At 49.8% G+C, this 14,326-nt stretch overlaps 5 protein-coding genes across 5 annotated transcripts; 4 read left to right on the top strand and 1 right to left on the bottom strand.

The window, feature by feature from the left end:
* Nucleotides 1-141: 141 nt before the first annotated feature.
* Nucleotides 142-2,495, top strand: N7487_006949 (Zn(II)2Cys6 transcription factor; the record flags this gene model as incomplete). The annotated part of the gene is made up of 4 exons (XM_056874696.1): nt 142-536; nt 606-636; nt 687-1,214; nt 1,260-2,495. 4 exons carry the CDS (start codon nt 142-144, stop codon nt 2,493-2,495), a joined length of 2,190 nt encoding a protein of 729 aa, XP_056732416.1.
* Nucleotides 2,496-2,992: 497 nt separating this feature from the next.
* On the bottom strand, nt 2,993-3,501 carry N7487_006948 (uncharacterized protein; the record flags this gene model as incomplete). Its single annotated transcript, XM_056874695.1, has 2 exons — nt 2,993-3,285; nt 3,363-3,501. 2 exons carry the CDS (start codon nt 3,499-3,501, stop codon nt 2,993-2,995), a joined length of 432 nt encoding a protein of 143 aa, XP_056732415.1.
* Nucleotides 3,502-4,423: 922 nt separating this feature from the next.
* N7487_006947 (uncharacterized protein) lies at nt 4,424-8,114 on the top strand (the record flags this gene model as incomplete). The annotated part of the gene is made up of 2 exons (XM_056874694.1): nt 4,424-4,649; nt 4,708-8,114. The coding sequence occupies 2 exons, from the start codon at nt 4,424-4,426 to the stop codon at nt 8,112-8,114; spliced, it is 3,633 nt and encodes a 1,210-aa protein (XP_056732414.1).
* A 294-nt stretch (nt 8,115-8,408) lies between these two features.
* On the top strand, nt 8,409-10,895 carry N7487_006946 (putative ATP-dependent RNA helicase (Hrh1); the record flags this gene model as incomplete). The annotated part of the gene is made up of 3 exons (XM_056874693.1): nt 8,409-8,603; nt 8,633-10,498; nt 10,557-10,895. The coding sequence occupies 3 exons, from the start codon at nt 8,409-8,411 to the stop codon at nt 10,893-10,895; spliced, it is 2,400 nt and encodes a 799-aa protein (XP_056732413.1).
* A 1,322-nt stretch (nt 10,896-12,217) lies between these two features.
* On the top strand, nt 12,218-13,978 carry N7487_006945 (uncharacterized protein; the record flags this gene model as incomplete). Its single annotated transcript, XM_056874692.1, has 1 exon — nt 12,218-13,978. The coding sequence occupies one exon, from the start codon at nt 12,218-12,220 to the stop codon at nt 13,976-13,978; it is 1,761 nt and encodes a 586-aa protein (XP_056732412.1).
* Between the last annotated feature and the right edge of the window lie 348 nt (nt 13,979-14,326).

Below are 14,326 nucleotides of genomic sequence, written 5' to 3'. Positions count from 1 at the left end.
AGCGGCGTTGGTTTCGGACCTTATAAAGCCCGACTTTTCCCCCGAGGCGCTTGAATTGTCTTCTTCCCCCAACCAATGCGGGCTTCGGGGTCCGTGTTCTAACAACTTTGGCTGCCGGAACAGCATCGCTAGTCACATGCCATGGCGACACCAATCTCTCTATCCAAACATACAGCTACGACCAAGTCCCGACGCGTGCTGGCCTGCGTGTTGTGTCAGCAACGCAAGATCAAGTGCGATCGTACATTTCCTTGCGTCAACTGTGTACGTGCCGGCGAGCAGTGCGAGCAAGCAACCCGCCAGCGACGCCGGAGGTTTGTTGAGAGAGACCTGTTGGCGCGCCTGCGACACTATGAGAGCCTGCTACACCAGCATAACATCAAGTTCGACCCTCTCCACACGCCTACTAGAGACCATAGCTCTCCCACCCAGGATGGGCCAAATGAAATTCCAGAGGGTGGCCAGTCGGAACGCACTGTTCTTGAGACTAATACCAACTTGTTAAAAGAAAAGAAAACAATAAAGCCTAAATCATTGTACGAGATTCCGCCCTGTTGATTTCGTGAACACGCCTGTGCATAACCCTGAGATGACTAATCATGCAGCAGGAATATCTGGCATGCCATGAGCCAAAAGGTATGATGGACTCTATAAGTGATCATCAGACTGACTGACAACTGGGAAAGACCGTAGCTTCCAAGGATGATGACGGAAATGACAGTGAAAATGATGAAACCGACAACGGGTTTCTACACGACAGTGATGACATACGCCACGCCGTGATCAAGAAGGCATGGAACCATATGTTTCAAGGTAAAACTAACGACCATCTTTTATTCGGTTCACCGGTAGGGAATGTCGATGAACTTTCTGCTTTTCATCCAACCCAGGTACAGATTTTTAGGCTCTGGCAGATCTACTTGGATAACGTCAATCCTCTTCTCAAAGTAACACATACACCCACCCTTCAAACACGTATCATCGATGCTGCGAGTGATATCGCGAATATTAATCCCACATTGGAGGCATTGATGTTCAGTATCTACTGTGTCTCCATCCTAAGTCTCACAGAAGATCAATGCAGTGCGTTGTTCAAATCCCCCAAAAAGGATCTCTTGACGGCCTACCAATCTGCATGCCAACAAGCGTTACGAGGTTGTTCTATTCTACGCTCCAGTGACCGGGAGTCCCTGACCGCGTTGTATCTGTACCTAGTAGGTGTCTCAAACCGATTCATCCACACTTACTAATTTTTGCAGGTGTCGATCAGACCTGACACAGACCCTGCATCTCTCTCATCGATGCTTGGCGTTGCTATTCGAATTGGTCAACGTATAGGAATCCACAATGAGTCAATGTATGGTAAATGTTCCGCTCTAGAGGCGGAGATGCGCCGCAGACTCTGGTGGTCGCTCATCATCTTTGATAATCGCATCTGCGAAATGTCCGACTATAAGACAGCGTCGCTGGCTCCTACTTGGGACTGCCGCGTTCCACTCAACGTCAGTGATTTCGAGCTCCAGCCAGGTATTAAAATCCCACCTGCAGCAAACAACAAACCGACAGAGATGGTCTTTGCTGTTGTGCGTAGTGAACTCGCCGACTTCGTTCGTCACAGCGCCTTCCACCTCGACTTCACCAATCCCATTTTGAACACGATGGCCCCTCGATCTCCCACCGTGGACGAGGCGGAGCGGCTTCTGGCACTGGAGAAGACGATAGAGGAGAAATATTTGGTATCCTGCAATCCAGAGAACCCACTGCACTTCATGACGATCTGGACAATGCGGGCCTATCTTGCCAAGAATCGTCTGTTGCAACACTACTCCCAGTACTCAGCAAAATCCGTGCAGCAGACATATCTACAGCGTAAAGTTGGCATCTCCCACGCGCTGCGCATGCTAGAGTGCGATACCAACCTTATGACATCACCTCTCACCAAAGGATACTTGTGGCATGTTCACTTTCAGTTTCCCTTCCCCGGATATATCCACCTGCTGCAGGATTTGAAGAGGAGGCCTGTCGAGGGGCATACAGACCACGCGTGGGAGGTCATGAGCAACAACTATGAGGCCCGCATGATGGATACTAAGGATGACGAACGTCCCTTGTTTATCGTCTTCTCTCGGATTGTACTTCAGGCTTGGGGGGTACGTGAACAGGTAGCCAGACAGCAACAGACACCCCTAGTGCCACCGCGGATTGTGTCGAATATCCGGAACAAATTAATGCAGATGATGGCGGATTTTGGACAGGATGCAGACACGGTGCAGCCTGGTGGCACCTCGGATCTCAATGCAGACAACCTGCCCATTCCAATGCAGATGGATTTCAATGTGCCCGGGGTGGCTTATGGCGCTGGAGGCCAGGTGCCTATGAGCTTGGGAGCGTGGGGATATCCCGAGATGTCTGGGCTGAGCTCCATGGACGTGGATGCAAATCAGTTTCTTTTGAACACGATGGAGTGGAACATATTGCATGCACGAGGCAGGTGACAGTGCTCCTCGGCAAAAGACAATCATCTCTCAGTCGCAATGTTTGTTGCGACTTCTCTTTTAGACCCTTGTTTGGGAATGATATCTCGGACTCAGGTGGGCTATAGGCAGTGATGTCGGGTAGCGGAGTCAGGGTGAGCAGCTGACTTTTTGCGTGCGTCGTCTGGGATCATATAATATAGCTCCAATAGGGCCACAGTCACAAGGCCACAACTACGCATTATTTGTAGGAGTTTAATAATCTACCTTGGTATAAGGCGCTTTATATTTTAGGATAACACTTTGGATAACTTCGTACACACTTTCTATCGATAGTAAAAAGAATATTGATAAATAGGTCAGCGTACATGCAACGTAGAAAGCAGTAGAAATATCAACTGTACAGAGGAGCTTCTGATTATATATGCCTACATGTAGGGATCGGCAGCCTACCTATGATGGGACCTGATCTTATTGAGTGACCTTCATACAATCCGAATGCTGCCATGGCCCGACTATTATACAAAAATCAAAACTTGTACATCATCACCATCCTCAACTTCATCAGAAACCTCATCTTCTGAGGCAGCATCTCCGAAGACGCAAGGGACTAAAATAGACCAAAATAGATGACCGTTCCTTGACTTTTCGAGAAAGTTGTCATCATTGGGTTGACCTCCCGCAACCCCATCTAACACGAAGTTATACTCATGATCGATCTCCTCGACTAGCCTCAAATGTTGCTTGGGAGATAACTCCCTGCAGACATCCAAAATGACATCCCCTCCTCGGCCTGGGGAATCGTGGCCGCCTGGATTGACTTCATTTGGCTGCTATGCTGCTACCGCATTCCTAGTGTTTGGGCATAGTAGTGAAAGTAGAGCTCACAAACCTTGTCCTGCTGGCTGCTGTCCCGATTTCTGGCGTCTGGGTCCTGGATTGCCATTCCCATAGCAGTGCTGACGATCTTGATGGAAGATGCTCTCACAATCATTCCCGGTTTGCGTTTTGTCAACTGATCGACCATGACTTGGCAAGGATCTGGTCGTGAGCCTGGATCCTTTCACGGATTCCTTTTACCTCGTCCGTTTTTATCCACGTCTTGTAGATGCCTCCAAAGCTTCTAGGTGAGACCTTGCGCTCCACATCAAACTATTCCCGGGTGGCCTTCTCGACCTTTGCCACTTGGAGCCAGAATTTGAGGTCAAAAGGCCTGTATCCCATCCTTCGTTTCTTGGAAATCATGAGGTCGCTTGCCAGGTAGTCTTGTCTTTTCTTTTGAGAATTTTCGTCGCTTCTGATTTTGGTTAGAACAATTCAATTCGTGTGTCGAGTGTATGATGAATGAGGAGATAGGATTTGGGAATCGAAGGTTGGGAGATAGACAAGTTGGAAGACGTCAATGCATGGGACCATTGGAAGATGTAAAAGTAACAGTAAGCGATGAGAGTAAACCTCGGAAGTTGGGAGTCCCTGGAAAGAGCTTAGCTGGAAGTAACTACCGTACAAGTTTATTATCTTTTATAACCCGACTATATATATCGGAGCCTGGACTATCCGAGCGTAAGGCTCGGATATGGTGGTCCATTTGGCACTCATCCGAGAGGGCCGAGCCAACTGGACTATTGTCACCAATAGTAGCATTTAGTATGTATGGATACAACTTTACGAGACAATGTGCCATTTCAGCTGTTCCTAGAGGTCATATGTAATCTGTCTAAATCGTTATATCACGTAATTAAATGATCAAGTTATCTTACTTCAAACCCACTGGAACAGCTTCAACTTTTGTTTGTCGTTTGTCGCCCCACCACTTCAGTCCTTCATCACCTTCATCACTTCACCTCTTCAGCACTTCATTGTTTCACCTCTCCACTTTGTCAAACCACATCTTCACTCTTCTATGCTTCCACAATTTCTTGCATTGACTACCCCTTTTTAAACGGAAAATGCTAGCCCCAGAGATCGCCAACCTGGTGCAGTTCTTCTATCCTATCGGCAACACCCCCGCTGTCTCCTTGACTCAGGATCTGCCATCAAAGAAGAAGGCCGATCTACTGCTTCTCGGTTGTGGAGATGTGCGCCACATCCTCTTTACAGTACACACGGAACAGCAGTGTCGCGATCCACGTCCTTTAGACGTCACATGCTGCGATGTAGACACTGCTGTGATTGGTATGACGACCGATTCCAATTTCAGGTCCAAGAAGCTAATGAGAAAAATTATTCACAGCTCGCAACATCGTGTTGCTGTCCCTTGTTCTCGATGATGTTGATGGTGCCAACGACCAACTCATTTGGAATCTATTCTATCATTTCCGCATTGATGAAGGTTCTCTTGGTCTGTTGCAAACGCAAACAACCAAGCTGTTGTCCCTGTCAACATCACTGCACACATGGCAACAGAGCGAGTATGGCCGAGTGATCAGGATGTGCGATAGTATCTCCTTGGAACGGGTCCGCGACTTGTGGCGCTTCTATGGAGAAAAGAGAGAGGGCGATGTGCTTCGTCACTTTAAAAAGAAGCTCGATGATGGAATGAGAGTGTCTCAAGAGTTTCAAAAGTCAGTCATTGGTGACAATATGAGTGTGATAACGGGAATCCGAGCTGCTGCCCCCGCGTGCTTGCAAGCTACCCGTGCTCTCGGTGATTTGTACAAAATTTATTGGGCTTTTGGTACCACCGAGACTGATAAAACAGCTCGTTCCCGTGCCGTCAATTTCAACCCCATGTTTGCGCCAAAGGATGGAAATATGTTTTTGCATTATGGAACTGACCCGGTGCTTGGATTCCACATCGGCTCTTCTTATGTCCCGATTAAGCCAACGTCGCCTCACTCAGGTTCTTCTGCTGCGAACCCTGAGTTGCATGAAATTGTCAAAACTGCCAAGACAGAGTTCGGCACCTGGACGAAGTCATTCAGGGCGCATTTCAGGGCTGACTTGGTCACACTACGGTTCTTTGTTGGAGATGCGGTGGCTTTTGCATACACCCTCCAGCAGATCCGCACCACCGGTCCCTCAAAGTCGTCTCATTGGTATCGTGATCGCTATCATTTCGAACCACTGGTCTTAGATGATGAAAGCTATTCCAAGACCTCAGCACCGCTTGTGTTTGACGTTATCGACACATCTAACCTTATCGATCATCTGGGGGCCTTGAACCTGCTCACTGCCACTTCCCCACTTCTTCGCAATAGCCTCTCGGCGACTCTTTATTCAGAGAAGCTTGTGCGGACCCAAGAAACTCAGATATCCCTTCTTGAAACTCTTCTATGTGGAGACATGCCTACGGTTACCTCGCTTCTCGCCTTGGTGCCCGTGGAGGTGGCAACGAGCACTGCCTTCTCATCTGCAGGGGATGAAGCTTTATGTCAAGATACGTCAGGCCCCTCGTCCAAGGCTGGACAAGTGTTCTCGAGAATTGCATGGAAGAGACCATTGAATTCGGGCGATGTAGCTATCAACACACTGGGCCTTATTCACTTTGATTCCGCCGGCCTAGCACAGGTGCTCTATCGTGTTCTGTTGACAATGTTTGCCGACGCGGATGTCTCGAAGTTACTTGCCAGAATGCAAAGCCCACAAACACAGTCTCTGCCGACGTACAACCGGGCGAGCTTTGTCGCTTTCCTTTGCCTCGTCAAGACACGGACCAGCGCTGACTGGGATAAGGCAATGGAAGACTTACTTGATCTCATGAATCAAGACACCAGTCCCGCATTTGCCAATACCTACATGCAAGAGCTGTGTCTGTGGATGCATCTGAAGGGTCTTCATTCTGTTGATATTTTAAAACGCTCACCACACAGCCTGACTGGCCATTCCCAAACTGGAACCTTGCAGGGCTGGCAGAACATGCCACCTATGGTTAGTGTCACCCTTCGCGTTCCTCGGAGCAAACTAGACCCCTTTATCGCCGAAACTATTAAGGTCGGCGTCACACCTCCGCTCCATGCTATTCTCCAATCTTCCCCTCGAGCAGCCAGTCAGTGGCAGAACATGTTTGCGGAAACTCAGATTGGATTTGGTACTCTTAACGCCAAAGGATCCAGACACAGTGACTCGTTTGAAGTGGAAATTGAAGAAGACCAATTGGGATGGAAGGGAAAGTCGCCAATGTTTATTTCCTTTTATGTGCCAAGTTGGATCTTACTTCAAGAACCATGTACCGCCACTGTCTCGCTGGCTATCCCGCACTCCCCTACAACAACCCGGATATTTGCCAGTAGCCTGGGACGCAATCTGAGCATCTTTACTGCCAAACAAGAGGAGGTTGCACATGTCTACATTACCAAGAACCAGCCACATCAGAGTGATGTTATGTCCATCCACGGCTTTTATTCGGAGGACGTCAAGAACGAAGTCGGTCCCGACGGAAACTCCGAGACAACCATTACTGCCACCGTCAACGAGAAAACTGGCCAAATTTCATCTTTCACTACCCGTGTCCAAATCCTATCGGAGCAATCAAAGGCTCTACTTAAGGATGGCAGCCGGATCACCCAGTCCTTACGATCCCCGTTTAACTATGCTTTATCCCTTAAAAACGGACCAAGCTTCAATGCAAACTTCCCTGCTCCAGTTTTGGACTCCACCGTGAGAGTGAGAATTGCTCGGAAGTCATCTTACCTTGAGCTCGTCGCAGATGTTGCCAAGTCTAAGGACTGGTCAGCCTTGCGGTCCTTTATGTATCCAGTGTTCTTGGATTCGGGATCGCCCGCTCTGTGGAACATGCCGCACGTCAATCTCTCATCACTTCCCACAATAGACCTAAACAATCCTTCGTCTGAACGTCTACAATGGCTACGGACCCACCTTCCAACTATGAGGTCTGCACCAGAGACTGCCGTGAAGTTTAACCCTTCCTTGCCAGCTCCACCGAATACCCGGGCCAGGGTGGACTTCAAGGATGGTTTATTCCACATATTCCTAGGCTTCAGTGGAACAGCAGGTCCTCAGGCCTCCGTCTACGGTATCGACTGCCCCGAAGAGAAGGGCGTGCAAATGCTGGTTTTCGTATCGAAGATGTTACTCGATATTTCGAATCGCACTACTGTTCTTGACGCTGCAGTTCTCCCTTTGTACACTGATCTCATGCCGCAAATCATGCCTGCTCTGCAGGCGATGGCGAGCAGCACCCATTCACCCAAATCAATCCGCACCTCCAGGGACGAGCTTCATCTGTGGAAGGAAGCTCTGCCTGCTTGGACCGAGCGATGCCGATCTTGGTCCCATAAACCTAGTTGCGAGTACGTTGCAACGGGCAAAATTCCACTCTCGATCAAATTTGGGGAAAGAGTTCTGTGCTCGTGTGGAAAGGGCACAGTGCCAACTGATTTCATGCCCGAATTTGGTGGATGGAAAGCTCTTGCCAAGCACTGTGTGCGGATGGCAATTTCTCCAGCATTTGCGTCCGCACTTGTTGACAAGCCTATTGATTTATCCGCACTCTCATCGGCTTCCGATGCGATTGGTCAAGATTTGAACGGCTGCCAAGTATGTGGCAAGGACGAGGATGCCAATGGTTCGGCTTTGATGAATTGCTCGCGATGTCATAAAGCGAAGTACTGCTCCAGAGATTGTCAGAAGGTCGATTGGAAGAAACACAAGAAGGTCTGCAAAGCAGATGGAAACTGAGTCGGAAGTATGTAATACTTTCTCTCAAGTATTGAATTGGCCACAGAAATTGAATTCTACTTTTTATATCTAAAATCGGTCATCTGAACCGTAGTATGGTATTACAACTGTGAAAAAAAAAAATGAATGAATGAATAATCTTAGGGACTGACTGCTTGTGGAAGTTCTCCCGAATTGTCTTCCGACGTTTGTAGATGATCTTGATAAGGAGAATGCTTATCGGCTTATCGATAAGGCAAAAATTTCAGATTTGAGCTTCGTCCCTGTCAACATCCTTTCGCGCCACACCTCAAAATGCCCGAAAAGGTCCGTACCGTGTTCGCAGACTCAGACGATGAGAAAGTTGTAAAAACCAAGCTCCTGCCTCGACCCACAGAAGAACCCGAGCGCAAGAAGAAGAGAAACAAGAAGCGCAAGCTCGATGAGGCCGAAGTGTCCAAACCCGCCGATCAAGATGTACCGAAGGAAATTGCTGTACCTGTCAAACAGGTAGAAAAATCAGTCCCTGTGCAAAAAAGAGAGCAGAAACAGTATCTCACACAAATGGCGCACTATCATCCAAATCGTACCCGAAATCGAAGTCAAGACCCTTTACCGATACCAAGACCAACTTCATACCCTTACGAGAAAAGGCCAAAGCCCTTCTCGAGACGCGGCGAAAACTCCCGGTATTTGAAAATGCCGATTTGATCCGCGATCTGCTACGCGAACAAGATGTGATGCTTTTGGTCGGTGAAACCGGTAGCGGAAAGAGTACGCAGATCCCGCAGTTCCTGGTGGACGAATTCTGGTGTCGCCCCGTCCCTACGCAAATCACACGGGATGGAAAGACGGAAAAGAAACTGGTCGGAGGATGCATCGCAATCACACAGCCGCGTCGAGTTGCTGCGATTTCGCTGGCCCGCCGTGTAGCCGAGGAGATGGGTACACCGCTTGGATCGCATTCGCCTGCTAGCAAGGTCGGCTACTCAGTGCGATTTGATACGTCTACATCTCCCAGTACGCGGGTCAAGTTCTTGACTGAGGGAATGCTGCTCCAGGAGATGTTGCATGACCCGAACCTAACCAAGTACAGCGCTATTGTTGTTGATGAGGTCCACGAACGAGGCATCAATGTGGATCTGACACTTGGGTTCCTGCGCAATCTTGTATCTGGCAAGAAGGAGGGCCGAGGTGGTGTGCCGCTCAAGGTCGTTGTCATGAGTGCTACGGCTGATATGGAGAGTTTAACGGATTTCTTCCAACAAGGATTGAAACAACCGGAGGCACAACAGAAGGCTATTGAAGCGGCTGAGGCTGATGCCGATAAAATGGATACCTCGAGTTCGAAGGATATCTCTGTCTGCCATATTAAAGGCCGGCAATTTGCGGTCAAGACTATCTACTCGCCCGCACCAGTACATGACTTCGTGGATGCAGCCCTCAAAATTATCTTCCAGATTCACCAAAAGGAACCAATGCCGGGTGACATCCTGGTTTTCCTCACTGGTCAGGAAACTGTCGAGGCTTTGGAACACCTGGTGAATGAGTATGCGATGAGCATGGACCCATCGCTACCTAAAATTTTGGTTCTACCTCTGTTCGCCGCTCTGCCACAGGCTGCCCAGCAACGCGTCTTCGCCCCTGCTCCACCACGAACGCGCAAGGTTGTTCTGTCCACCAATATTGCCGAGACTTCCGTCACTGTGTCTGGTGTAAGGCACGTGATTGACTGCGGCAAGGCAAAGATCAAGCAATTCCGTACTCGCCTAGGTCTTGACTCGCTCCTGGTCAAGCCTATCTCCAAGTCAGCTGCGATCCAGCGAAAGGGTCGAGCTGGTCGTGAGGCCCCTGGCCAATGTTTCCGACTATACACAGAGAAGGACTATCTAGCCTTAGATGAGACCAATACCCCCGAGATTCTGCGGTGTGATCTGAGCCAAGCACTGCTGAACATGAAGGCACGTGGGGTTGATGACATTGTCGGATTCCCATTCCTGACCCGCCCACCACGGGAAGCGCTTGAGAAGGCTCTTCTGCAGCTATTGAATATTAATGCCCTTGAAGACGATGGAAAAATCAGCGCCGTCGGCCTACACATTGCCAAGCTGCCCTTGACTCCAACTCTGGGTCGTGTGCTGTTGGCAGCTGCTGAGAACGGGCATGAGTGCTTGCTCGATGTCATCGATATTATCTCATGTCTGAGTGTGGAGAATATTTTCCTGAACACCACCTCAGAAGAGAAGAAGGAAACAGCAGAGGCCGCCCGTCGCGATTTATACCGCCGCGAGGGTGACCACCTCACGATGTTGATGACTGTGCGTGTGTATGCCGCTGAACAGGCCGACCGCAAGGCATGGGCAGAGCGACACCTGGTATCCCACCGGGCGATGCAATCAGTCATGGTGAGTAGTACCTATTTTCCCGACGCCAGTCTCATTCAAACTAACCAAAAATTACTAGGACGTCCGCAAACAACTCCGCACCCAATGCCGACAGGCCAAGCTACTCACCAACGAGGCCTTGAACAATACCTCACTCCACGACCCCTCACCCATCCTCATTCTCCAAAGTTTCTTAGCCGGATTCGCCACCAATACGGCTCGCCTCGTGCCCGACGGCAGCTATCGTACGATCGTCGGAAACCAAACTGTTGCCATTCACCCGTCAAGTGTGCTTTACGGCAAGAAGCTCGAGGCGATTATGTACAATGAATTCGTGTTCACCAACCGCAGTTACGCGCGTGGCGTTAGTGCGGTGCAGATGGATTGGGTGGGAGAGGCTTTGGCTGGGAAGGATTGATCGTCGGCTCGAGATACTATATTCTAGTAGACTAATATATACCCCGTGAGCGATGATACCAGTTTGACATCTTTTCACTTCTCTGTATATCTCTCTTGGCAGAAATCTAAAAATATCCCATGACACCTCAAATATCAGGCACTGAGGGGGTCAAGGGAAAGGGGGAGGACGGTTTCTAATAAAACAAGAGATCCGTCGGTGTGTATTAGTAGGGTTTGAGAAATATCAGGTTAAACGATGTGGCTGCTATTATCCTAATGTTATTTCTAGTCGCGTCGAGTTTACCTTCTGGCTGATCTGCAGATCTGCAACCAAGCTGGAAATTACTCTACTACTTAACGATCAGACAGTGGGAATAAGACCATTAAGCAACCGTTTCGCTTCAGAAAAGGCAACGGCTGAACAAAATTTCTAGCTAGGAACCTCCGGGGCTGGATGAGACTCCGTATAGCAATCAACCAATCATCGCGGATCCCAGCTCCTTATATATATATGTATCTGCCAAGCCCAACCCAAGGGTTTCCTTCGATCTATTTATCTTCGACATTCGACTATTTTGTCTCTGGGGATCGTGAACAGTCACCCTTCTGAGTGATTTAAGCCGGAACTTCAGCCGAACATGTCTCCTATGTTGGCGGGTTGCTATCTGTCTCAAGTACAGGGGCAACCGCCCAGGTGAGGGGTATTGTTTAGTGCGCAAGTGAAAGCACGATAACATGGTATTCTTGGCGATGGCATGCTTGCCAGACTGATATCAAAGTACGGTGTAGTAGATTTTTCCTTCGAAAGACCCATCTTGTTAGCTGTTGATAGCCAAATGTGACTGGTGGTAAGTTCACACGTCACTGTGTCGATCTCCGGTGACTGTCAGCTGATGAGGGAAGATTATGGCTTCAAGCCGTACAATAGGGAGATAGCCCTCTTGGTACTAATAAAAGTAAAACCAAACCAAACAAAAAACACGACGGATCAACAACTTGAAAAGTGGTCTCACCATTCCGATACCGGTTGCATCATTGGAGATCTTTCCAAGGTTGGGCGGTCCCCTTTTTGGATCTTATCAGCTAATCTCATCGACATCACCACCTGGACACTTGGGCAATCTTGTCCTTTTCTTTATTTATGGACTCGGACCCTTTCCACTATTTCTAGTATTACTTCTAATACTTATTATCTTCTTTATATTCTCTAATCCCACTATTCCCCACTTGAACGGCGTTGACCCTACTGATCTTTGGATCCACCGTCAAACACCTGTGGACGCTTATCGTATCTATCCTATCCTATCACCTATCGGCTTCAGCGACAACCACAACAACAAGATGGCCTTCCAGGTCCCAACACACGTCCCTCGCCGGAGAACTTCCTATTCTACCCCTCAACCACCGACCCTCAACATCCCCTCCTCCTCGCCGGAACAACGCGATGACGACACCGCACAATGGGTCCTATTCTCCCCGACCGCCCGGACGCACACGACTTCAACCGATCGCACGCAGACTGTAGCTCCTTCTCGACTGAGTGACTTCGGCTCCTTCGCTGCAACCCAGTCCGTATCTGGCGTTGAGGGTGAGGCCGATGACGAAGATGCCCTTGACGACCAACTGGACGAAGATGGAACCGAACTGGACAGCCTAGACGATGGACTACACGCCTTTCGAGCACCAGAGCTGGCCCCGGCTTCCCCAATACGGTTTGATCAGGGGCCGCCCGCGATGCTACCTGCCCATGACGGACTAGGTAGTTTCCAGGCCTCGAGTCAGGCCGTGCAGGAACGGCTGTGGCAGCATGAGCAATACAACCCCCAGCGGCCCTCATATGGCCGTCTCCAACATCGCCGTAACTCAAGTGTGCAGAGGCATTTGGATAGCATCGAGGAAGGCGAGGCAAATGTCGAGCGAGAAAGGTGGCAGCGAATCGAAGAATGGCGGATGGACCAGAGCCGGGCTCTGTTGCAGGAGATCGAACGGGAAACCCGACAGAGGCGGTCTAGTCTGGCCAGCCGATCGAGCCTTCATCGCTCGGTTGATCGAAGCCCCCAAGCTCGTGTGCCCGAGATCCTGTCACGGGATATATCGCTGTCGAGGGATGTTTCGGAGGACGAGGAATCTTTCTGGCGCCGCATCACACGAACGGTGATCCGTGATCTGATCGGGATCGATGATTCCTTGCTCTCCGTGATCTTCGGTGAGTCGTTGCCGCTGGACGCGCAACCTCATACCCAGGAAGATCCATTAGACATGGAAACGGTACTGGCTCGTGAACCAGAGCCAGAGTTTAGCGACTCGCCACTGTGGCAAACCAAGGTGCTTCAGACGATCGCCCACGAGCTCGGGATCCTTGTCCATCAACTTTGCGAACACCCCGGTGCATTTACAACATATTATGAAATGACTAAAGATATATCCGCCGAATATGCGGGGATGTCTCTCAGCCGCCTGGCGGAAAGCGGTATCTCTCAGAAACCCGCCGAGTCCACCGCATCAATTACCGCCGATACAACTGGCGATTCCATGCCATCCCCGCACTTCATTCCCACACTCCGAGACGCAAATCGAGAGCACGAAGCACAATGGGGCATTGAGGATGAAGATCCAAAACGATCTGACCAACTCCCCGAATCAACAAGACTCCAACATGAATCCGAGTACTGGGAAAGCGGACTTGATGTAATGATGGTATTCCGCTACCTCCGCAATCGCTTCAGCCGCCGAGGTTACATGACCAACGAAGCGCACACACCCACCCCACCCCGCCCGCGGCAAGATGCATCCCGCCGAGCAGCCATCATCCGGCAACATCACCCTCTTGTAGCGCGAGCCCACTCCCGATCCCAAACCCAGACCCGTCGCGCGTCACAATTCTCCGGTGTATCAAACCCAGCGGGTGTCTCCTCGCCACTCCTGCGACCGCATCCCCGACGACCTAGCTCCAGTTGCGCCAGCCAGAGCGCCAAGCTCTCGGCTATTTCCAGTCGGCGGACCATGACAAGTTCTAGCCGAAACTACTGGGACATTGGCGGCAGCGAAACCAACAGCGCCATTGGTGTTGGAGCGGGGCTCGGCACTTGGGGTGAGGTGTGAACAATTGGATACTTGCAGAGCACATGATGCATATATCGGAGTGGGTAAGTGGCAATGTTATTTTCAGGTATCGCTTGCTATATATGGGCTGCATACTGTTTCATGATCATTTGACGAACTAGCAATTTTTGGTTTCATAGCTTTTGTTTATACCTGTGGATTATGGCGTGGGTGTTTGTTATTCTCGGTCTCTTCTCTTCATGTATTGGAACGCGAACATACGATATACAATCTTGTCCATACTCTATACATTTCGGCTAGAAGGTCCACCGGTGGGACAAATATGTTAGGCTTGAGCAGTGGGTACGACAAGCTACCTGATTCACCATTACCCAGTTCTCCGCACTT

This window comes from Penicillium crustosum, assembly GCF_028827405.1.
Source record: "Penicillium crustosum strain IBT 35664 chromosome Unknown utg000002l_segment0_segment0, whole genome shotgun sequence".
Taxonomy (NCBI): Eukaryota; Fungi; Ascomycota; class Eurotiomycetes; order Eurotiales; family Aspergillaceae; genus Penicillium; species Penicillium crustosum.
This window is presented reverse-complemented; position numbering and strand designations above follow the sequence as displayed.